The sequence below is a fragment of the Melospiza melodia genome, chromosome 30 (genome assembly GCF_035770615.1).
Source record: "Melospiza melodia melodia isolate bMelMel2 chromosome 30, bMelMel2.pri, whole genome shotgun sequence".
NCBI classification, from domain to species: Eukaryota; Metazoa; Chordata; class Aves; order Passeriformes; family Passerellidae; genus Melospiza; species Melospiza melodia.
In genome coordinates this window covers 222,345-244,243 of record NC_086223.1, presented here as the reverse complement: position 1 = coordinate 244,243, position 21,899 = coordinate 222,345, and the positions used below count along the sequence as shown (strand labels likewise).

Sequence of the window (21,899 nt, the reverse complement as noted above, 5' to 3'; positions counted from 1 at the left end):
GAGCCGCCCGGGGGGACCCGCGGGGGCCGCAGCGGGGCTGGGCGGGGCTGCCCCCGAGCCGGGCCGGGTTCGGGGGGTCCCGGAGGGCTTTTGGCGGGTTCGGAGGGGGTTTGTCCGCCCATCGTGAATGGAAACGCGGAGGAGCGGCGGGGGGAGCCCCGAGGGGCCTCCCTGCACCTGCCCGGCCGGGCCCGGGGAGCGCAGGGAACGGGGGGATCGGGGCCGGGGGTCCCTCAGGGCACGGCCGGGAGGGGCCCTGAGGGGGAGCGGGGTCCCTGGGGGCGGGGGGGGAACACCCCGGGGTGAGGAGGGGACCGAGGAGGGGACCGAGGGGTCCCCCGGGGCACTGCGGGGTCCCTCGGGGGGCGCGGGCCGGCGGGACCCCTCGGGGGCGGGGCGGGAGGAGGAGGATGAGGAAGGGCAGGATGGGGAGGAAGAAGGGGGGGCCCTACCTGCACGGCGGCCTCCAGCTTGCCCTCGAAGGTGAAGTCGATGAGGTCCGGCTTGAGGCAGAGCCCATAGTTGAGGGGGGACACGTCGGCGGGCAGCCGCTCGAACGGCCGCTTCTCCGGCATGGCGGGAGCGCGGGGGGTGCGGGGCTGCGCCCCCCCCGGCGGGGCGGCGGCGGCGGGGAGGGGGGGGGCGGGGGGCGGCGGGGGGGGGCGCGGGAAGGGCGACGAGGCGGCTCCGCACGGACGCACCGAGAGGGAGCAGCGGCGGGAGCGGAGGATGAGGAGGAGGAGGAGGATGAGGAAGATGAGGAGGAGGAGGAGGAGGGAGGGGCGGGGGCGCGCGCGCGCTCCCGGCTCGAGGCGGCCCCGGTGGGGGAGTGCGGGGAGCGGAGCGGGAGGGGGGGAGGGAGAGAGGGAGGGAGGCACGCGGGCGGCGCGTGCGCGTGCGCGCGGCGGCGCCACGCGGCCGCGCACGTAGCGCGCGCGGGGGGCGGGGAGGGGGGGGAAGGCGGCGGGAGGAGTTGCGTAAGCGCTGGCCGGGAGTGCGCCTGCGCGAAGCCACGCCCCTCGATGACACACCCCTTTCTCTGGGTCACGCCCCTTCCCGGTGCTGCGGGACGGGGCAGCCCCGGTAACGGGGATCCCGATAACGGGGAACCCTGTGAGCCCCCGTAATGGGGATCCCGGTAACGGGGACGCCGGTAATGGGGAATCCCGGTGTGTCTGTAATGGGGATCCCCATAATTGGGGATCCCGGTGTGTCCGCTCCAAGTGGGCCTGGCACATTGCACCCCATTAAGGTGCAATGAGGCTCCCGGTGCTCCCGGTTTGGACGGATGCTGGCACCCCGTTAACTGGGGCTCTCGGGTCACCTGGTCTGGGTGGGGATTGGCACAGTGCACCCAGGGGCTCCCGGTTTTGGGGTGGCACGGGCACCTCGTTAGCGGGGCTCCCAGTACTCCCAGTTCAGGGGGATGACGGCTCCTGGGTCTCCCGCTGCACTCAGACTGGGGGGGACCGAGCTGGAATGGTGCCCCTGTGTTGGGACACCCGGGTTTCCCTCTTTGCTCTCTGTATTTCAGTTTATTTCTCACTATTCCTTCCCCAACGAGATTTACTTTTGTTTAAAGTGATACTTTGCTGTTTAAAAAAGATAAGTTAGTGCTGAGCCAGGGAGAGAGCGAGCAGGGAGTGGAGAGAGCGAGCAGAGATCTGGGGAGGGGACCTGGATTCGAGGAGGGAACGGGGATTTGGGAAGGAAAAGGGATTTGAGGAGTGGAGTAGAGATTCCAGGCAGGGGGGAGCAGGGATTTGAGGGAAGGAGCAGGAACTCAGGAGAGAGAGATGGGATTTGGGGAAGGGAATAGGATTCGAGGTGGAGAGAAGGGGTTCAAGAGGCGACAAGGGTTCGAGGGAGGGAACGGGGATTCACTGAGACCTGGAGGAGCCGGCGGCACGAACTGGGGCAGGGAGAAAGTACAGACAGCTCTCAGCACATGGTTACAGAAACCCAGCGCTGCCGAGCCCGGGTTCATCCGGGGCTGCCGCGGGGCCGCATTGTGCTGCAGAGCCCCGGGGAGGGAAAGGGAGACAAGGGAACAGCTGGAAGCAGCTGGAAGCAGCTGGAGCCGCGCGGGGCGGGGGGTTCGGGCCGCTGCCGCCCCGCTGCACCGTGCCAGCTCGCAGCGCGGCGGGGCGCGGAGCCCCGCGGGACACGCGCGGGGGACACGGGGGGACAGCGGCGCTGGGAGCCGCGCCAGGGACCGGTTCGGGGTGTGATGGGATCCAGGCGGGGCTCTGGGCGGAAAGCCGCGTCTGCCCCGCCGCGAGGGAAGGGCTGCGCCCCGCGGCTCGGCGGGGAGGCTCCGTGCGGGGTTGGCAGCCGGGATGGACGGAACCGGACCGAGCCCGGCCGTGCCGCGCCGGGGACACCCCGGGGCCGCCGCGGCAGGAGGAGCCCGGCTGTGCCCCGGCCGGGCTGCGGGACCTGGCCGGGGCAAAATCCCGTCCCCTCCCGCCCGGCCTCGGTGCTGGCAGCGCGGGTGACTGTCCCTGGCAGAGCCGCGGCAAGGTCAGGGCCGGGATAAAACTATTCCTGGAGCAGGGCGGCCCGGCTGCGCGGGAGGGCAGCGGAGGGGATTGTCTCCTCTGAGCTTTAATCCCATCCCCGGTGGCCGCGGGGTCACCGGGTGCCCTCCTGGCCCGCCGGAGGGGCGCGGGGGCCGCGGGGCTGGTGCTTGGCAAAGCGCTCCGGGCGCTTTCCGCGGGTGCTGCCCCGCACGGGAGATGCTGGGAGGTGACAGATGCTGCTGTCAGCAAGAATCCAGGAAAAAAAAAAAAAAAAAAAAAAAAAAGGAAGAAAGAGAGAAAAAGAGCGAGGCTCCGCGGAGACAGCCGGGGGGAAGCCGCCTCCTCCGCCGTGTCCCGACCAAACCGGGCTCTCCTGTAGTGCCAGACTGCGGAGGGCCCGGGGACAAACGGACGGGGTGGAAGCCAGGAGCTGTAATTAGCCCAGAGCCACCAACCGCTGTCAGTGCTCCTTTCTAATTAGGAAAAACAAGGGAGAAAAAAAAATTTCAAAAAGGGGGAATAAAGGAAAAATATTAAATTCCCAGGGGAGGCTTTTCTTTTCTTCCCTCTCTCTCGCCGGAGTTTTCGGCGCTGCTGCCGGCAGCGGGAGCAGCCGGAGGGCACCGGCTAATCCTGCCTCGCAGGTCTGGGCCGCCGGCTTAGGGCTGGAATCTCTGGTATTCGGGAGCACGGGGACAGCCACGCTCCCAGCTCCGGGGCCTCCTGCTCCGCGGGTCATTCCGGGGGTTGGGAGGCGATTTCCCCCGGTTTCCCCCTCTCCGAGCGTGCGTGCGGCTCTGCCCGTCCCCTGCCGCCTCCCTGCCGGGCAGCCGGGACAGGTTGCACAAGGATGGAGGCAAACGTGGCCCAGCCCCTGCCTGGAGCTGGCGGGGACAGCTCGGGGCGGGTGCCGAGCCCTGATCCCAGCCCTGATCCCGCTCTCCCACGGCACAAATCCCCACGCGGTGGTTTTGCAAGGAGGAGAGCACAGGCGGGACGGGGGCATCATCCAGTGCCATCTCCACGGCCCCATCCCAAATTTCCTCAGGGATGCTCCCTGGCCGAGCCCCCCACGGGCAAGGACGCCGCTCCAGAGGGGTTCCAGAGCCCCCCAGCGCTGCCCACGGCGGTGAAACCGGCCGGGATGGCATCCCGGGCATCCGGGGAGCCAGCCGGGCTGGGAGGATCCAGCCCCGCCAGTCGGGAGCCGTGGGAAAGCGTCGGGGCCGCGGGGCTCGGGGCCGGTGACTCAGCCCCGGCTGCTCCAGGACCGGCCCCGCAGCCCCGGGGCTTCATCCCGGCTTTGCAGAGCGCTCCGCTGTTCCCCACCGGGGGTGCTGCGGGAAGCGCTCTCTGCTGGCTTTGCCCCCGCACGCCCCAGTGAGCATCACGCCGGATTTTGGGATTTTGGGAGGTGCCGGCGGGCTGCATCGCGATCCCCCCAGCCAGGGGGACCCGGCTGCCCCCGCGCCCCCGGCCCAGCCCCGCACGGCCGCTCCCGGCTCGTCCCGGCTCAGATAAGGGCGCGGGCCGGGATCAACGGTCTCGGGCACGGCGGAGCCGTCACTACACATTAACCAGCTGTCCGATGGAGCAACGCGGCCTCGCAGCCAAGATCAACAGTCCCCAAAGCAAACTGGGAGCGGGGCCAGGCGCGGCGAGCGCGGCCGGAGCCTCCCGGAGAGCCCCCCGCCCCCGAGGGGCCCCCCGGGCTTCGCACCCCCGGCCGGGCTCGCCTTTGGCTGCCGGGCCGAGCCCCGCGGGCGTGGGCGGGTGATGAGCATCCATCCCCAGGGCGTCCCGGCGGCTCCCGGGATGGGGTTTCGAGGGAAAAGGGCTTGGGATGAGCCGGTTCGCGTTTTAGGGCGGGGGTGCCGCATCCTGGATTGTCCCCGGGATATGCGGAGGGACCCCTGCCCTCGATATCCCCCCCTCCCCGCCAGCGTCAGGGGCTGCTGCGATGGGAAACCCCAAAAGCATCGCACAAACCCCACGGAGCTGCTGGGGGTGCAGCAACCTGGGGGGGTTCTGCGGGTCCGGGGGGCTCTAGAAATCCGGAAGGGGGTCCTGCGTGCCCGGGGGAGGGGCTATGCGGATCTGTGCAGCGGGGGGGGCGTGCTCAGAGGGGCGCTGCGGGTCTGGGGGTGCAAATCTGGGGGTCCGGGGATGGCTCTGCAGGCCTGGGGGGGCTTTGCGTGTCCGGGAGTGCCCTGCGGGTTACGAGGGGGGTCTCTGCAGGTCCATGGGGGGGATCACTACAGATCCGGAGGGGGGGCTCCGACACCCGCAGCATCCCCCGCATGGGGCAGGGTGGGGGTCCCGCGTGTCGCACGTGACCCGTGTGGGGGATGGGGGCAGTGCCAGCCCCCCCGCCCCCCGCACTGCACCACGCACGGGGGTCCCCCCTCCGCGCGCTCGGGGGGTGGGCGGAGCCCCCCGCGCTGGCCCCGCCCCTCCCCGGCCTCCGCAGCCGATGGAATTTTCCACTCGCGGGCGCGGCGCGGGCTCGCGCCGGCCACGCCCCTTCCGCGCGCGCGCGCGCGCCCCGCGCGGCCCCGCCCACACATTCCCCTCCCTCCGCGCGCGGCCCCGCCCTCCCCGTTCCCGCCATCCCCCGCGGCGGGGTAAAGATGGCGGCCGCCATGGCGGCGGGGCTGGGCCGCAGGGCCCCGCGGCTCGGCTGGAAGGTGAGGCCGGGAGAGCGGCCTGAGGGCGCTGCGGAGCGGCTGTGGGGCCGCGGGAGGAGCGGGGTGGGCGCTGAGGGTCAGGGAAAGCGCCGGGGGCCGTGGCGCGCGCGGGGCGAGAGGGGAAATCAATTCAGGCCTGGCGCTGCTGGGCTCACTCGGGCTCTGCCTTTGCCTCCCCTCAGGCCGCCGAGTCCCTGCTCCGTCCCGGGGCGCTGCCGCCCTGCGTGCTTGTGCCGGTGAGGAGCAGGAGGAAGGGCCCGCGGCTGCCCGAGTGGGCCCGGGAGCTGAGCCCTGAGGAGCGGGAGCGGCGGCTCCGGTGCGCGGCGCCGGTTTTCCCGGACGAGCGCGTGGAGCGCACCTTCTTCCTGGCCTGCACGGGTACGGCAGCGCGGCGCGCTCGGCCTGGCCCGGGTGATGTGACAGAGAACCGGGCGGAATTCCTTCCCCACTGTTCCCTCTGGCCCGAGGAGAGGCCTCCCTGCCTGATCTCCAAAGCTGTTGGTGCCTTTCCCTTGAATCCTGGAATCCCAGGGGAAAGGCCCTCCAGTGCCTCCCCTGCCATGGGCAGGGACACCTCCCTCTGTCCCACATTGCTCCTGGGACTGTTCCAGGGATCCAGGGGCAGCTTCTCTGGGAATTCCATCCCAGCCCCTTCTCTCCCTCTCAGCGAGGAATTCCTTCCCAAAATCCCCTCTAAACTTCATTTTGAAGCTATTTCCCCTCTTCCCTGGGCTGTGAGGGAACAGCAGAGAGCAGAACCTGTGTATGAGCTTTATCCAGGGATTTTCTCAGAAATTCTCCCATTTCCCTTGTTCATTCCCTGGGCTCTGAGCCTCACCCTGAGCTGCTTTTCCCACCCCAGCTGAGATCATGGATCCCTACGTCCCTCCCGAGGGCGATGCCCGCCTGACCTCGCTGTCCAAGGACGGGGTGAAGCAGCAGATGCAGAAGCTGAGGCAGACAGCGGGCTCCCAGCTGGCGTACGTACCCCTCATTAGCTAATTAGCGTAATTACCCTGCTGCTTGGCCTGTCCTGGGTCTGTCCATGGGAGATCGTCCTCCCCAGTTACCACCCAGGACCCCCCAAGTCCCCCCACGTCCTCTCAACCCCCACCAAACCCCCTCTGTGGGGGGGCTGAGGGATCTCTGCATGATTTTTTGGATTAAGGGGCTGTTTCCTCCTCGTTTTCCCCATTTTCGTTGTTGTTTCCCCTTCCCCTCTCCTGCTGGGAGCAGCCACGCTGTGCACTCCCAATGTTTTTGGGATTCTTTAGATTTGGCTCTTTCGTGACCACCTGAAGGTTTTGTCTTAGTGGGGGATCTCGGATTCTGAGCTGGTAAAAGCTGGGATTGAATCCTGTAGGATCCAAATATCCAGGACGGCTCCAATTCTGTTCCTCCCTTAATTTTTTTCTTTCCCAGCCTGCGGAAGATCAAGGATCACGACCCGGATTTCAGCACCAAAACCTTCCCTGAGAAAGCCCAGGAGATATTTATTGAGGCCCACAACTCCCTGGCAAAGTAAAGCCCTTCCCTGACCCATGGGGAGCTGGAATTTGTGGGGAAAATGTAGTGGAATTTGTGTGGGGGGGGGAAAAGGCGGGATTTGTGTGGGAAATGCAAGAATTTGTGTGGGGGGAAAGTAGGAATGTGGGGAGGGAAAGGCGGAATTTGTGTGGGAGGAAAGGTGGGATTTGTGGGGGGGGGAAAGCTGGAATTTTCGGGGAGAATTGCAGGAATTTGTGTGGGAAGAATTTAAGGAGTTGGAGGAGAAAGGAGGAATTTGTAGGGGGAGAATTTAAGGGAATTTGTGTGGGGGGAAAGCAGGAATTTGTGTGGGAGGAAAGGTGGGATTTGTGAGGGGAAAACAGGGATTTGAGAGGAAAGCAGGGATTTTTGAGGAACCTCCTTTCCTGTGCTGAATTGACCAGAGTGTTTCCTCTGCAGCTTTAACAAGCAGAAGCTTCACTCCCTGGTGACGGAGCGCTGCTACCCCGTAAGTGCCTGGAATTTTGGGGTGTCTCAGGTGGATGGAAGGGACCCCCCAGGATCAGCAACCCAGCCCTGGCCCTGCACAGCACAATCCCAACAATCCCTCCCAGGTGTGGGGTCGTGGCTGTTCCGGTGCCCAGAAAGAACCAGCAGAGCTGGAGCTGATTTTCACTGTCAGGAGCGAACAAATCGTTAATAATGTCATTAATTCCGAGCCGGTCTCTCCTGTCCTGGCAGGACATGGTGCGAGGGAACAGGTACAAAACCATCCGCTGGCGGTTCCTGGAGTCCCTGGAGCCCCCCAGGGTGGTGCACGTGCGCTGCGAGGGCATCCTGAACCGCGGCAACCTCTACGGGCAGGTGACAGTGAGGATGCACAGCCGCCAGGTGAGCCCCGGCTGAGGGGGCTGCCATCCCACCCAGGCCAGGGCAGGGACGCCCCTGCTGCCCCGGGTCACACAGGGGCCTTCTCCGGGAGGGACAGGCCCAGAGTTACCAGCTCTTCATGAAAGGTCACTTGGGTCACACAGGAGCCTTCTCCAGCATGGACAGTCTCAATTTTCCCAGGTTTTTCTGGGGGGTCACATAGGTCACCCAGGAGCCTTCTCCAGGATGAGCAATCCCCATTTTCCCAGCCTTTCCTCCTAGGAAAATCCCTCCCTCCATCTTCCCTTACCAACCCCAACCTGCTGCCAGCCCAGCACAGAGATTCCAGCCTTTTTTTGGGTTGAAATCCCTTAAATCCCATCCCATGGGCAGGGACACCTCCCATTTTCCCAGGTCACTCCAACCCCCATCCATCCTGGGGTTATTTTTTGGATCTCTTGGCAGATTTTGGCCATCTATGACCGCTTTGGGCGGCTGATGTACGGCGGGGAGGAGATCCCCAAGGATGTTCTGGAGTACGTTGTGTTTGAGAGGTACCTGGTGAACCCCTATGGAACCTGGAGGATGCACGGCAAGATCGTCCCAGAGTGGGCCCCACCCAAGGATCCCATCATTAAGGTGGGAAAAGGCTGGAAAATGCAGATCCCTGGGGGAAAAATGCAAATCCCAGGGGGGAAAATGCAGATCCCTGGGGATCATTCTGGACAAGGCTGAGCTGCCTGGGAAAGAAAGGTGGGGGGGTTCATCCATGGACAGAGCTGTTTGGAAGGTCCATGGAATTGTTCCCTGCAGCACCTGGGAGCTGGAATTAGGAGGTTGAGGGCCTGGAATGGCTGAGGACAGTCTGGGATAATTTTGGGAATTATTTCCCCCTGTGCCCGACCTCCATAAGTGTCTCTGCCTCCCTGTGTTACTACAAACAGATCTTGGGGAAGAAGGAGGGGAGGATTCCAGTATAATTCGAGGCTTCCCATCCCATTCCCTCCTCCTGCCTCCCTCTGAACCCCTTTTGTCCCCCTCCAGAATCCTCTGCTCCCCTTTTCTTGCTGATTTTTGTCCCTTGCTTTTGCAGACCGTGATGATTCCAGCCCCGGATCCCTCACAGGAGCATGAAACAGCAAAGTAGAAAGTTCTGGAATGTGGACAGGGACAAACAGGCCAGCAGGGAAGACTGGGAATGTGTTGGATGTGGCTGTGCCCTCAGCAATGTGCTCCCGCCACCCCAGATTTGTCCTTAGAGGGGCTGGGAGCAGGATCTGGATGAGCTGCGGGAGGAGCTTGGCTCTGTCCCACACTCCGTGTGCTGCAGCCTCGCCCTCGCTGGGTTCCCACGAGGATGAGGAGCCTTGGGAGCATCCCCAGCCACCCTCTGTCCTGAATTCCATGGGAGAGCCCTGGGAATGTTTGTCACCCCCATGGCAGGGGTCACAGAGCTGCTGCTCAGTCATTAAAGCTTCACCAGTGGCTTTGGCACCGTTTTTCTCTTTCTCTGCTGATTCCCAAACTCCTATCTTTTAACAGAAACCAGGAAAATTTAAATCAAGTTGTGCGAGGAGGGGGTGCTGCCGTTGGTGTTTCCCAGAGGAGCTGCAGCACAGCTGATAATTGGGTTTAATTTCAGTTTCCTCACAAGGGCTGGGGTTGGCGCAGAGCTGGTGCTGTCACTGAGGGAGTGGCACCATCCTGTGGACACAGGGACATTTGCAGCTGTCCCTGCTTTGCCTGGCTGGGAAAACACATTTTATTCTTCCTCCTCTGTGAGTCTCCTCTCTTTGTGCTCTGCTCAGCCAGTTCTCCTCACTCACAGAGCAAAGCCCTCCCTGCTCACCCAAAACAAACCCTTTTCTCCTTCTGGCCCTGCTTTTTCACTCAGCCTCTTGCAGAGCGTGGGAGAGTTCAGGGGATTTTTGTTTCTTCCTCGAGAGGGATTTTGCAGAGCTGTGAAAGAGGAGCTGTGGCTCCCGTTGGCTCCTCGGGGTTCCTTTTGGGAGGGCAGGGCCTCCCCTTTGTGCTGTGCTGGGAGAGCAGCCAGCAGAGGAATCCCTGCCATGTCCTTGGGGGTGTCACAGGGGTGTCACAATCCCTCTGCTCCTGAAAAACAAAATCTTCTCCACGGAGCCCCTGCCTGGCTCAGGAGCTGAGTGTGGAGCTCAGATCCCTCCGTGCACCTCAGGGCAGGAGGGGATGGAATTATTCCTGAGGGAGGAGAGGGAGGATTGGGATTGTTCAGGAAAAGGGGGTTTTTGGGGTGACCTCACTGAGGATTCCCTGAGGGCGCTGCAGGGAAGGTGGAGAGAGGGATGAGGGGACAGGACACAGGGAATGGGCGCCCTCTGCCAGAGGGCAGGAGGGATGGAATGCTGGGGAGGAATTCCTCCCTGAGGGGCTGTGGCATCCCCGGCAGTGCCCAAGGACAGTGGGAGGTGTCCCTGCGTGGGATTTAAGGTCCCTTCCCTCCAAACCTGGGGTTCTCTGGGGTTCCCCAGCCCTGACTCTGAATTAAAAGGGTTTTTTTTTTTTGGGTGGAATGTGGATTTTTTGGGAGAATGGCCTTTCCTTCCAGCCAGCCCCTCTCCAGCCTCTGCCACCCAACCCCTGCACTGCTGGGTTTCCTCTCCAGCCCCTTCACAGCTCTTCCCCACCTCACAGTGAGCCTCTGTCTGAGCACACTCCGTAGATAATTCAGTTTATTTCCTGTATTTACACAAAATTACACAACCAGGACCTTCAGCCTCACACCTCCAGGGCCCCCCCGGTCCAACTCCGGGGCTGGGCAGGGGGGATCAGGATGGATCCAGGGGTGGATGGATAGAGAGAAAGGACAGAGGCATGGGTCCGTGGATGGATGCATGGATCCGTGGATGGATGGATGAGTGGAGGGATGGATCCACGGGTGGATGGAGCCCCTCACAGCCCGCCCCCATCCCGGGCTCTGGAGGGCTCCGTGCTCTCCTCCTCCTCCCACGGACACACCTCCGAGCTTTTCCCCGTGCCCAAGCCGGGCTCGGCCGGTGCTGCCGGAGCCTCCCCAGGACAAGCCTGGGCCGGGCCAGCGCCGGGGCTGGAGCTGCTGCCCGCCCCCGGGCGCTGCGGGCCGGGCAGGAGCCGGCGCAGGGGCTTGTGCCCGGCCTGCCCCGGGGCTCTGCCCCCGGATCTCCCCAGCAGGGCTGGAGACACAGCGCCGGCTCCCGGCTGTCCCCTCCCTGCCGGGGAGCCTCTCTGGGCTGCCTGGGGCTGCGCACCTGCCTGGGAGATTGCCTCCTCCGACCCAAGGGGCTCTGCTGCTTCCCAGGGGCAGAGCTCAGCTTTGCTGCTCTCCGTGCTGTCGGATTTCTTGGGTGGCTCCTTCCCCACTGCAGATTTCAGGGCCAGCTCCTCGGTGTCCGGGCTCTCCCATGGACAGATGGGCTCTCGGTCTCTGCTGCTCTTCTCCACAGCTCTGGAGGCTTCTCTTGGTGGGAGCTTCTTACCTGGGCCAGTTCCTTTTTCCTGGGGCTCAGCCACCTCCCAGGGACAGATCTCAGCTTTGCTGCTGGATTCAATGTCCTGACTCTCCCAGGGACAGATCTCTGCCTTCTCTGAGCTCTGGGATTTCCCTGGGGCTGCTCTGGGCAGTGCTGAGCTCCCAGTCTGGGGTTTGGCCTGGGGCTGCTCCGTGTCCAGGCTCTCCCAAGGACAGATGGACTCTCGGTCTTGGCTCCCCTTCTCCACAGCTTTGGAGGCTTCTCTTGGTGGGAGCTTCTTACCTGGGCCAGTTCCTTTCTCCTGGGGCTCAGCCACCTCCCAGGGACAGATTTCGGCTTTGTCACTGGATTTAGAGCCCTGAGACTCCCAGGGACAGATCGATTCCCTCTCTCTGCTCCCCTTCTCCAGAGCTTTGGTTTCTCTTCCTGGGAGTTTACCCTTACTTTGGCCTGTTCCCTTCTCCAGCTGAGGCTCAGCCACTTCCCAGGGACAGATCTCAGCTTTGCTGCTGGATTCAACATCCTGAGTCTCCCAAGGACAGATCTCTGCCTTCTCCCAGCTCTGGGATTTCCCTGGGGCTGCTTTGGGCAGTGCTGAGCTCCCAGTCTGGGGTTTGGTCTGGGGCTGCTCCGTGTCCAGGCTCTCCCAAGGACAGATGGACTCTCGGTCTCTGCTCCCCTTCTCCAGAACTTTAGAGGCTTCTTTTCCCGGGAGTTTCTCCTTTCCTGGGGCTGTTCCCTTCTCCAGCTGAGGCTCAGCCACCTCCCAGGGACAGATTTTGGCTTTGTCATTGGATTTAGAGTCCTGAGACTCCCAGGGACAGATCGATTCCCTCTCTCTGCTCCCCTTCTCCAGAGCTTTGGTCTCCCCTTTTCTTGGGAGTTTCTCCTTACCTGGGACTGTTCCCTTCTCCAGCTGAGGCTCAGCCAGCTCCCAGGGACAGATCTCAGCTTTGTCACTGGATTTAGAGTCCTGAGACTCCCAGGGACAGATCTCAGCTTTGCTGCTGGATTCAGTCTCCCAAGGACAGATCTCTGCCTTCTCCGAGCTCTGGGATTTCCCTGGGGCTGCTTTGGGCAGTGCTGAGCTCTGGGGCTTCCCCAGAGGCTGTCCTGTGTGCGGGCTCTCCCAGGGACAGACGGACGCTCTGTCCCTGCTGCCCAGGGATCTCTCGGGGCTGGCCAGCGCTGCCTGGCGCGTGATGCGCTTGTCCCCCTTGGGGCCCGCAGCAGGGCCCTGCTGTGCATTTGGCTGCTGGGAGGGAGGTTCAGCTGCTTCCCAGGGACAGATCTCGGCTTTGCTGCTGGATTCAATGTCCTGAGACTCCCAGGGACAGATCTCTGCCTTGTCTGAGCTCTGGGATTTCCCTGAAGGAGATTTGGGCAGTGCTGAGCTCCCAGTCTGGGGCTTGACCAGAGGCTGCTCCGTGTCCGGACTCTCCCAAGGACAGATGGACTCTCTGTCTCTGCTTCCTTTCTCCAGAGCTTTGGTCTCCTCTTTTCTTGGGAGTTTGTCCTTACTTGAGACTATTCCTTTCTCCAGCTGAGGCTCAGCCACCTCCCAGGGACAGATTTCAGCTTTGTCGCTGGATTTGAGGTCCTGACTCTCCCAGGGACAGATTTCAGCTTTGTCACTGGATTTGAGGTCCTGACTCTCCCAGGGACAAATCTCCGAGCTCTGGGATTTCCCTGAAGGTGCTTTGGGCAGTGCTGAGCTCCCAGATTGGGGTTTGGCCGGTGGCTGCTCCGTGTCTGGGCTCTCCCATGGACAGATGGACTCTCGGTCCTTCTTTCCAGAAGTGAAGGAAGCTCCCACTTCCTTCAGGAGTCCTCGACTTGTGGAAGGGCTTCTGCTCACCCTGGATGGATCCTCTTTGTCCTGTCTGGGTTTCTCTTTACCCGAGGGTTGATCAGCCACCTCCCAGGGACAGATCTCAGCTTTGCTGCTGGATTCAACGTCCTGACTCTCCCAAGGACAGATCTCTGCCTTCTCCGAGCTCTGGGATTTCCCTGGGGCTGCTCTGGGCAGTGCTGAGCTCCCAGTCTGGGGTTTGGCCTGGGGCTGCTCCGTGTCCAGGCACTCCCATGGACAGACGGACTCTCGGTCTTGGCTCCCCTTCTCCACAGCTCTGGAGGCTTCTCTTGATGGGAGTTTCTCCTTACTTGGGGCTGTTCCTTTCTCCAGCTGAGGCTCAGCCACCTCCCAGGGACAGATCTCAGCTTTGTCACTGGATTTAGAGCCCTGAGTCTCCCAAGGACAGATCTCTGCCTTCTCCGTGCTCTGGGGTCTCCCTGAAGGAGATTTGGGCAGGGATTTGGCTGGGGGATACTTTCCCTTTTCTGGTGCTGTGGATCCCACTTTTTCTTCCCCTTTGGGAGCGCCACGCGTGTCCTGCCCCAGTCTCTCCTTCCCCGACGGAGCTGCAGCCTCTTTCCAGGGGCAGATCTCTGGTTTTGGGGGCGGCTCATCCTCCACCTCCCAGGGACAGATGTTTGCCTTTCTTTTCTCCGCGGTTCCGGCCCGCTGGGGTGACGGTTTGGGCAGAGCTGGGGGTTTCTCTGTGAGCTCCATCCCAGGCTGCTCCACACCTTCTCCAGATCTGGGGGATCCCTGCTCCGGCGGAGCCGCCTCTGTGTCCCAGGGGCAGATTTCTGCTCGGACACTCCTTCCCTGTTCCCGGCTCTCCCACGGGCACACCTCCGCCCTCCTGCCCTCCGCTTGCTTCGGGGCCTCTTTGGGCAGCCCTGGTGGTTTCTCCGTGCCCGCAGAGCGCTGAGAATCCCCCTCACTGCGGCCGGTTCCTGCTTTGGGGCTGGCATCTCCCCGCGTTCCCCCAGCACCGAGCTCTCCCTGCGCGCTCCCGGCGCCGCTCCAGCTCCTTCCAGGGCCCCGCTCGGGCTCGGGCTGGCTGCTCCGCTCTTCCAGCGCCTTCTCCGGGCTCTCTGGGCTCCCTCCATCCTCCCGGGGCGCGATGGCGGCCTGGCGCAGCAAGGCTCCCCTTCCTGCCGGCGTTCCGAGCCCTCCGGGCGGCCTCGCCCCCCGCACGCTGCTCGGGGTGGGCTTCGCGGGCGGCTGCTCCTCCTCCGGGTGGTCCCTGGGCTGGAAGGACCTGCTGGTCCCCTCGGGCTCCTCCAGTGTCCCTTCCTCCGCTGTGACCGCAGGAACGTCCTCCCCCAGATCCACGGCCGGAGCCTGGTCCCCTTCCCGGGGCTGTACCCGTGCCACCTCCGGGGCACGTTCAGCTCCTTGGCGGCCCGCGCTGGGCGGCTCCAGAGCGGTGCTCGCGTCCTCCCGGGCAGCGCCGGGCTCCTCTGCCGCTCTGTCCCCACGGCCTGTCCCCGCGGCCAGCCTGTCCCGTTCTCCTCCGGTCCCGCCGTCCCCCCAGCCCGCGGCCTCCCCGGCGGTGGCGGCGTTGTTGTTGTGCTGCAGCGCGGGGACCTCGAGGCTCTGCCCGCTCCCCTCGGGGCTGGCCCCGCCGAGGGACGCGGCCGAGGCCTCTGCGGGGCCGGACCTCTCCCTCCGGCTGCTCCCCCTCTTCCTGAGGCTCCCCTCGCTCTTCCCTTTCAGGATGCTCTTCCCCCTGGAGCGGTTGAGGGCTTTGATGGCGAGTCCCAGACTCCGGAAACTCTTGGTGGGGGCCGGCTTGGGCCCGGGGGTGGCGGCCGCTGTGTCCCCGGGGCTCCCCGGCTCCGCTGCCTCGGCCGCCCTTTGTTTCCTGCCCAGGATCTCGTCCTGCACCAGCTCCCAGGGACAGACGTGCGCCGAGCTGGCGCTCGGGGCCGGCGGCCGGCCCTTCCCGGCCGGGGGGGACGCGCGCTCCGGGCCGCGCCCCGCTGTCCCCTGCGCCTCTCCCGCCTGCACCGGGGGCACCGGCGGCGGCTCCGCGCCCTCCCCGAGCGTCCCCGAGCGCTGCAGGCTCTGGTAGCGCACGGGGGGCGCGGGGGGCGTTTTCCTCACGGTCACCCGCACCTTCCTGCCGGGGTGGGCGCTGTCCACGCTGACGCTCTTGACGGGCGCGTAGGTGACGTGCTTGTGTCCCTTGGCGTCGCCGTCGTGCGGGCCCCTCTCGGCGGGGCTCGGGGGCGTCGCGGTGCCGCTGGCGACCCCCGGGGCGGGCGCGGACAGGTGGCGGGCGCCGTGCCACTGCTCGCGGGTGGCCCTGCGGGCGGCCAGCAGCGCCGCGTCCCGCGCCCCGGTGACAGCGCTGTGCGACTTCTGCAGCGGCGGGGCGCGGCCCGGGGGGCGCTGCCAGGGCCCCGCCAGGTTCTGGGCGCTGGCCGATTTGCACAGGAGCGGGGCGGCGTCCAGCGAGTCGCTGTCCGATTGCTCCAGGTCGGTCACGGCCGCCGGCGGAGGCTCCTGGGGCGGGCTGGGGGTGCGCGACCCTCGGCGGGGCTCCCGCGGGGGCCCCTCGGAGCTGCGGGACTTGCGCAGGGCCGAGGAGCGGCGCCGGGAGCTCTCGTCCCGCATCCTCAGGCCGGGCCCGGCGGCATCCACGAGCCGCTTGGCCGAGGAGCCGCGGCGGGACGGGGTCCCCGGCCGCTCCCCGGCGCTGCTGCGGCGGGACGCGCTCTCGGCCAGCTCGGCGCCGCTGCGGCGCAGGATGGAGCGGGCGAGGCTGCGGCGGGAGCTGCGCTTCTTGGCCAGGTGCGGGTTGTTGCTCGCCATCCGCCACGTCTTGTGCACCTCTAGCTGTCGGTAAAGCTTCTTCAGCTCCTCCTGCGCCGCGGGCGGGGGGACGCGGCAGAGAAAAGGGAGAGAGGAGAGCGCCTACAGCGGGGGCTGCGGCCGGGAGCGCTCCGCCGAGCCCCGGGTCATCCCCGTGTCCCCGGAGCCCCCCGCGCTGCCCAGAGAACGCAGCGGGTTCGCCCACCCGGGTGGGGTCACCCCGCACCCCCTCGTCCCCTCCCTCTGCTTTGCGTCAGGAAAAGATTGCGAAAGGCACCTCTTACTCTGCACAGCTAGCGTCAAAAGAAGGTCCTGAGTGTGCCACCCACCCGAATGTCATCGGGGTCGAGACTGTGCTCGCTCCAGGCGGACGCGATGCTGCTGTTCATGCAGGAGCCCGAGCGCCGCATGTCCAGCTCGTCCTCGTACACCTCGGCCGTGATCTCCTCCCGCAGCGGCGAGCCCGTGTGCAGGAACTGCCGGGGGACACGGGGGAGTCACTCGCGGGCTCCTGTCCCCGCTCCCCGAGCCCCTGGGATGAGCGTTAGCGATGGAATGGTGGGGCTGGAAATGCTCTCTGAGGTCAGCGGGTCCAGCTGTTCCCCAGCGCTGACAGAGCCGCCGCTTGCCCCGGTCCCCAGTGCCACATCCACACCTTCCGGAGCACTTCCAGGGGTGGGGACTCCACTCGTTCCAATGCTGATCACCCTCTCCATGAGAAATTTCCCCGATATCCAACCCAAACATCCCCTGGCCCAGCCTGAGGCTGTTCCCTCTCCTCCTGTCCCCATTCCCTGGGAGCAGAGCCCGACCCTCCCCAGGTCCTGTCAGGGCCTTGTGGAGAGCCAGAAGGTCCCTCTGGGCTTCCTCTTCTCCCAGCTGAGCCCCTCCCAGCTCCCTGAGCCTCTCGTGGTGCTCCAGCCCCTGGGATACCTTGGGGATGAAGAGCAGGGCCAGGGTCATGGTGATGGTGCCGTGGGTGTGAGCGAAGAAGAGCAGCAGAGTCCAGTCCGGGTGCAGCGAGGGGACAATCAGGAACCTGGAGGGACCAGGAGGGCAGTGCCAGCTGCCACCACAGCCCCTCCCCACCTCCAGGGCCACAACCCCCCTGCCTGGCCACCCAAAGCTCAAAGCCTTCCCACTGTGGGAGTCCCGAGCTCCCAAACCCCCTTTCCTCTGCAGATCCAGAGCACCCAACCCCTCCCCACCTTGGCACGGCTCCTGAGCATCCCCAGGGGTGGGAACCTCGGTCCCTGGCCCTACCTGACCACGTGGAAGGTGGCAGAGACCATGAGCTCATTGTGCAGGGCGATGCCCATGTAGCGGGGCTCGTGGAAGGCCGAGGGCACGGCGCGCGTGGCGTAGCACAGGAAGCTGCCCCACAGCAGGAACAGCATCTCGGCTGTGGGGCAGAGCAGGACACGCCCTGAGCGGCCACAGCCGGCCCCGGCAGCTTTTGGGGTGCTCAGCTGCTGCCCACCACCCTCACCCCGGAATGTGCAGGGTTGCAGCCGGGTCTGGAGCGTCCCCCAGCACGGCCTTCCCAAAGTTTGGGACTCAACCCCAGGGGATGCTCAGGGGGAGGGTGGGGGACCCCAACCCTCCTTGAAACCTCCAGGACAATTAAAGGGACAAGGGAATGAAAGCCCCAAATTATGGGGTGGGGTCCCAGGGCTGTGGGAACCTTGCACCTTCCTAGAAGGATTAAACAGGCAAAGGAATGAAAGCCCCACAGTTACGGGGTGGGACCAATGGGCACCCCAGATCCTTGCAGCTTTCAGGAAGATTCAATGGATAAGAGAATGAAAGCCCCAAATTATGGGATGGGGTTGTGGGTCTGTGGGGACCCCAGATCCTTGCAGCTTTCAGGAAGATTCAATGGATAAGAGAATGAAAGCCCCACGTGCCCAGGGTGGGGTCTGGGGGCCGGGGGGACCCCAGCCCTGCCGGGGGCCGGTCTCACCGATGACCATCATGTAGTCCCAGCAGTCGTGGCCGCAGATGGAGAAGTGCAGGCCGCGGCTGGTCTGGGCGCGGATGACCAGCGGGATGTTCTTGCGGGCGTTCTCCAGCATGCCGATGGTCCAGGCCGCCAGGAACCACAGCACCAGCAGCAGGATGGGCGCCAGCATGCGCAGCACCCGCCCGCTCGACACGTAGGGAGCGCGCTGGGCCGAGCGCGACAGGAACACCTTCAGCACCCTGCCGGGGCAGCGGGGTGAGACCCCTGCCCATCCCAGTGAGACCCCTCACTGTGCCAGTGAGACCCCTGCCCATCCCAGTGAGACCCCTGACTGTCCTACTGAGAGCCCTGCCCATCCCACTGAGACCCCTCACTGCGCCAGTGAGACCCCCAACCATCCCAGTGAGACCCCTGACTGTCCCAGTGACACCCCAATCCATCCCACTGGGACCCCAACCCATCCTATTTTGGGGATCCCAAGCCCTCCCCACTCCGTGGGCCCTGAGCCTCCAGTCCTCCCCATTGTGGGCGTCCCAAGCCCCTCAGCCTCCCCGAGCCCTCCATACCATGGGTGTCCTTAGCACCCAACCCCTTCCCGCTGTGGGGGTCCTGAGACCCAAACCCTTCCTGCTGTGGGGGTCCCGAGCCCCCAGCCCCCTGTCCGAGCTACCTGTAGAGCTTGAGGGTGATGGTGCCGTAGACGATGGCGAAGCCGAGCATCCGCACCCAGCGCAGGACGATGCAGCGGAAGATGCTCGGCTTGAAGTACAGGATGAACACCTGGAGCACAGGAGAGAGGGATCTGGGCTGGAGCCCACCTGCCCCAGCCTCGGGAGCCCCCTGCTTTCCAGGCCAGCCCTGTGCCACCCTCCCCCGTGACCCTGCAGCACCCGCTGCACTCATGCGGGAGGGAGAGGGGATTTGGGCAGGGATTAATTCCCGCAGGCAGCGGGAGAAAAGGGATTTGGTTTTCTGAGAAGGTTTATACGGCAGCCCCCAGGGACCGTGCCAGCAAAATTAACAATTAGATGGAGCCGTGCCCTGCGTGGGGCAGCTCCATCCTGGAAACCCCATCCTGGAGCTTTCCAGCCCTGGGGACAGCTGGGGACTCACAGGGAAGTAGAGGAGGAGGGAGCCGAAGAGGATGGTCTCCAGCAGGATGATTCCCGACGTGCGGATTCTCTGCAGGGATACCAGCGTGAGGGTGCGGCCTCGGAGGGGCCAGGGCCAGGGCAGGGGGATCCCCGACCCTGCAGGGTTTGGGGTGGCAGCGGAGCAGGGGGACACGGGGACGGCTTGCCTTGCTCCGTCGGAAGTGGTAGGACACGAGCATGCTGAGGAAGATGGCCAGCATGCAGCAGGCCTGGCACGACAGCACCGCTGCCCGCAGCACCTGGTCCTCCTGGATCAGGCAGGGCGTGTCGTCCTCGCAGGTGGCACAGCCCGGGCGGCACGGCCGGCACCCCAGCCGGGACCCCCCGTCTGTCCCTGCCACGCCTGGGGACAGAGCGATGGCCAGGTGGGATCGTGGCATTGGGGTGGGATCAGCACATCCCAGGGCCTGGTGGCACCCCCTACACCAGGGCACGTGCTCTGTGTCCCCAGAGCTGCCCAGCCCTGGTCCCCACTGCTGTATCCGTGTGCCACTGGGGACAGCAGGGACAACCCACCTGCCCAGGCACCGCTGGCCACTCCATCAGTCCCGTAGAAACCCGGCTTGCACCTGCACAGGTACCTCCCGAGAACGAAGCCGCGGCTCTCCTGGGGGACACACTGAAGGAGACAGCCTGAGACACGTCCCCCACCCCCTGCATCCCCTCTGTCCCCAAATCCCCCCGCCCCAGGGGCTCCAGCAGCCCCCAGCTCACGGCTACCTGACCCCACGCCATCCTCCCCCAGAGCCGCGAGGAATCAGTGGTTAAACATTTCAGAATTAAAACCCAAAGCTTGGCCCCAAATCCCTCCCTAAAACCTAAATGGACACCTAATGCAGCGAGCGCCCTAATCCTGCCCAGCCGTGACGGCAGCCTGGGCCCGGGCCGCGCTCCCTAATCCCCCCCGGCCGCCTCCTGCCCCGGCGGCCGCGCTGGCGGCTCCCTGGGCATTGTTGTTTCCTGGAGGGATGCCCGGCCCCGGGCCCGGCCCTCTGGAAGGCATCGCTGGTAGGAAACAGGAGCTGGCGACGCCTTTCCCGCCTGGGGACAGCTCTGGATGGACCCCGAGGCTGGGGGGCTGCAGGTTCGCCCTGCCCGGGTGTGCCCAGCCCCGAAACGCAAGGGCACCGCTCGGGCTCTGCTGCAGGCACCGCGGTGCTGCTGCCACCGGCTGCCAGGCCCCGTGCCCACCGTCCCCGCGGTGCCCGGGCACGGAGCAGCCGGGTCACACGGCGCGGCTGGCGGTGGGGAGGGAAGATTTGCACAATAAACCTCTCACCGCGGTGCGAGAGCAGCTGAGCGAAGCAGATGGATCGCCCGGAGAGGATAAAGCTCAGCCCGGAGGGAGGGACAGGGGCACGGGCAGCCCGGCCGGGGCTCCGGGGGTGCCGGGATGCGGGGTACCCCGCTCCTGGCGGGGCAGGATGGGGTGCGGGGTGCCGGGGCGCGGTACCTGCGTGCTGTTGAGGTCACAGCGATGCGTGTCCGAGAACCAGCCCGGCCCGCTGGAGCACTGGTCGATGGCCACGTCCCGCAGCTCCACGTCCACCCGCACGACCCCCCTGTGGCCAGGGACGGGTCAGCCCAGGGGGGGGGAAATGGGGCCGTGGGCTCTGGGACTGATCCCGGCCGACCCTTCCCTCCCCACTGGCTCCCCGTGCACCGGGGTGCAGCAGGGACCCCCCGAATCCCGGGAGGGGTCCCAGCCCGGCTCACCACCACCAGCACAGCAGAGACAGGGGGTGGCAGTGCACGGTGGGCAGCACAGGGGACACCGAGGGGGGAACAGGGAGTCACCCCCATGCCTGGGGATGTGTACAAACCCCTGCGCACCTGCAGGCGCGCGCAGAGGGACATGGGCAGAGCACTGGGGACACCCTGGGGTGGGTGACACATCCAGCTGCGCCCCCAGCACACGCACGGGGCACCCCCCACCCCTTCTGACACCCCCCGAACCCCTCCGGGCTCCACTTACTTGAACTCGGGGCTGAGGTCGGGCTTGAGGCCGTAGAAGGCGGAGGAGAGTGTGACGGCCCAGGCGGGCAGGAAGCGGCCCTCGCGGCACTCCAGGAACGGCGGGGACCAGCGCACGTGGCCCGCGTCCCCCACGTAGCTGTCGCCCCGCTGCCACTTGGGGGTCTCCAGGCTGCGCAGGTCATTGCTGAGCACCCGCTTGCGGAGCGCCGGCGCCCGCTGCGACTTGAGCGCGTTGAACCACTCGTTGTCCCAGCTGAGGTTGCCCAGGCTGGGAGCGGCGCCGGACACGTCCTGCAGCAGGATCTGCCCGTCCCCCTTGGTGGCCTGCAGCATCAGCCGCGGCTTGGGGGCCAGCGGGTGGGCGTCCAGGGCCAGCACCGCCCTGCGCACCCACGGGTGGCCCTCGGCCAGGCTGCGCACCAGCGCCTGGTACCACTCCACGTCCTCGGCCACGCTGGCCTCGCGGATGTCGTTGGTCTGGAAGAGCATGTTGAGGAAGTTGGCGGCGTGGGCCAGCGCCTCGGGGGCGGCTCGCAGGGCTGCCCGCAGCGCCGGGGGGGGCCCGGGCCCGGCGGCCCCCGCCGCGACACCGCCGCTGCAGTTGGCCCGGGCCAGGCGCTCGGCATCGCCCGTGCGCAGGAACGCCAGCGCCGCCGCCGAGCCCTCGCCGTCCGCCGGCGCTCCCGGCTCCGCGGTGGGCGCCCACGGGGGTGAGGGGGCCGGGGACCATCCCGGGGGTCTCTGCTGCGGGCGCTGCCCCGCCGTGAGCACGGCCACCTGCACCAGCACGGCGCGCCAGCCCCAGAGCAGCGGCCAGCGGCGCGGCCCCATGGCCGGGGCTCAGCGGAGCCCCCCGGCCCCCGGCGCGCCCCCCGGCCGGCGCATGGCGGGCAGGGACCCCGAGCCGCCCGGAGCCCGCCCCGCGCTCTGCCGCCCGTTCTTCTCCCTCGGCGATGCCGGAGCAGACGTCACCGGCTCCAAACCGTGTTCAGCGGCTGGCGCTGCCCGGAGCCCCCCCCCCGCCCCCGCGCTCCCGCTCGGGCGGCGGCGCTGCCCGGAGCCCCCCGGTCTGAGCCCCGTGGGC

The 21,899-nt window shown here is 65.8% G+C and overlaps 3 protein-coding genes across 3 annotated transcripts in view; 1 reads left to right on the top strand and 2 right to left on the bottom strand.

Moving 5' to 3' along the window:
- Window positions 1–609, bottom strand: part of NPEPPS (aminopeptidase puromycin sensitive) — a 31,696-nt gene extending 31,087 nt beyond the window's left edge. Inside the window, 1 exon segment of the mRNA XM_063178804.1 lies at window positions 453–609. Within this exon segment, the coding sequence (XP_063034874.1) occupies window positions 453–575 (123 nt within the window). The 5' untranslated portion in view covers window positions 576–609.
- Window positions 610–5,152: 4,543 nt separating this feature from the next.
- MRPL45 (mitochondrial ribosomal protein L45) lies at window positions 5,153–9,061 on the top strand. The gene is made up of 8 exons (XM_063178803.1): window positions 5,153–5,209; window positions 5,392–5,587; window positions 6,072–6,189; window positions 6,632–6,730; window positions 7,157–7,205; window positions 7,439–7,588; window positions 8,033–8,206; window positions 8,661–9,061. The coding sequence occupies exons 1-8, from the start codon at window positions 5,153–5,155 to the stop codon at window positions 8,712–8,714; spliced, it is 897 nt and encodes a 298-aa protein (XP_063034873.1). The 3' UTR covers window positions 8,715–9,061.
- A 1,186-nt stretch (window positions 9,062–10,247) lies between these two features.
- Window positions 10,248–21,646, bottom strand: GPR179 (G protein-coupled receptor 179). The gene is made up of 11 exons (XM_063178789.1): window positions 20,814–21,646; window positions 20,292–20,400; window positions 19,355–19,457; window positions 18,985–19,181; window positions 18,798–18,866; window positions 18,355–18,464; window positions 17,685–17,923; window positions 16,985–17,123; window positions 16,655–16,760; window positions 16,051–16,197; window positions 10,248–15,772 (listed from the first exon to the last, which is right to left on the bottom strand). The coding sequence occupies exons 1-11, from the start codon at window positions 21,644–21,646 to the stop codon at window positions 10,496–10,498; spliced, it is 7,329 nt and encodes a 2,442-aa protein (XP_063034859.1). The 3' UTR covers window positions 10,248–10,495.
- Window positions 21,647–21,899: the final 253 nt, after the last annotated feature.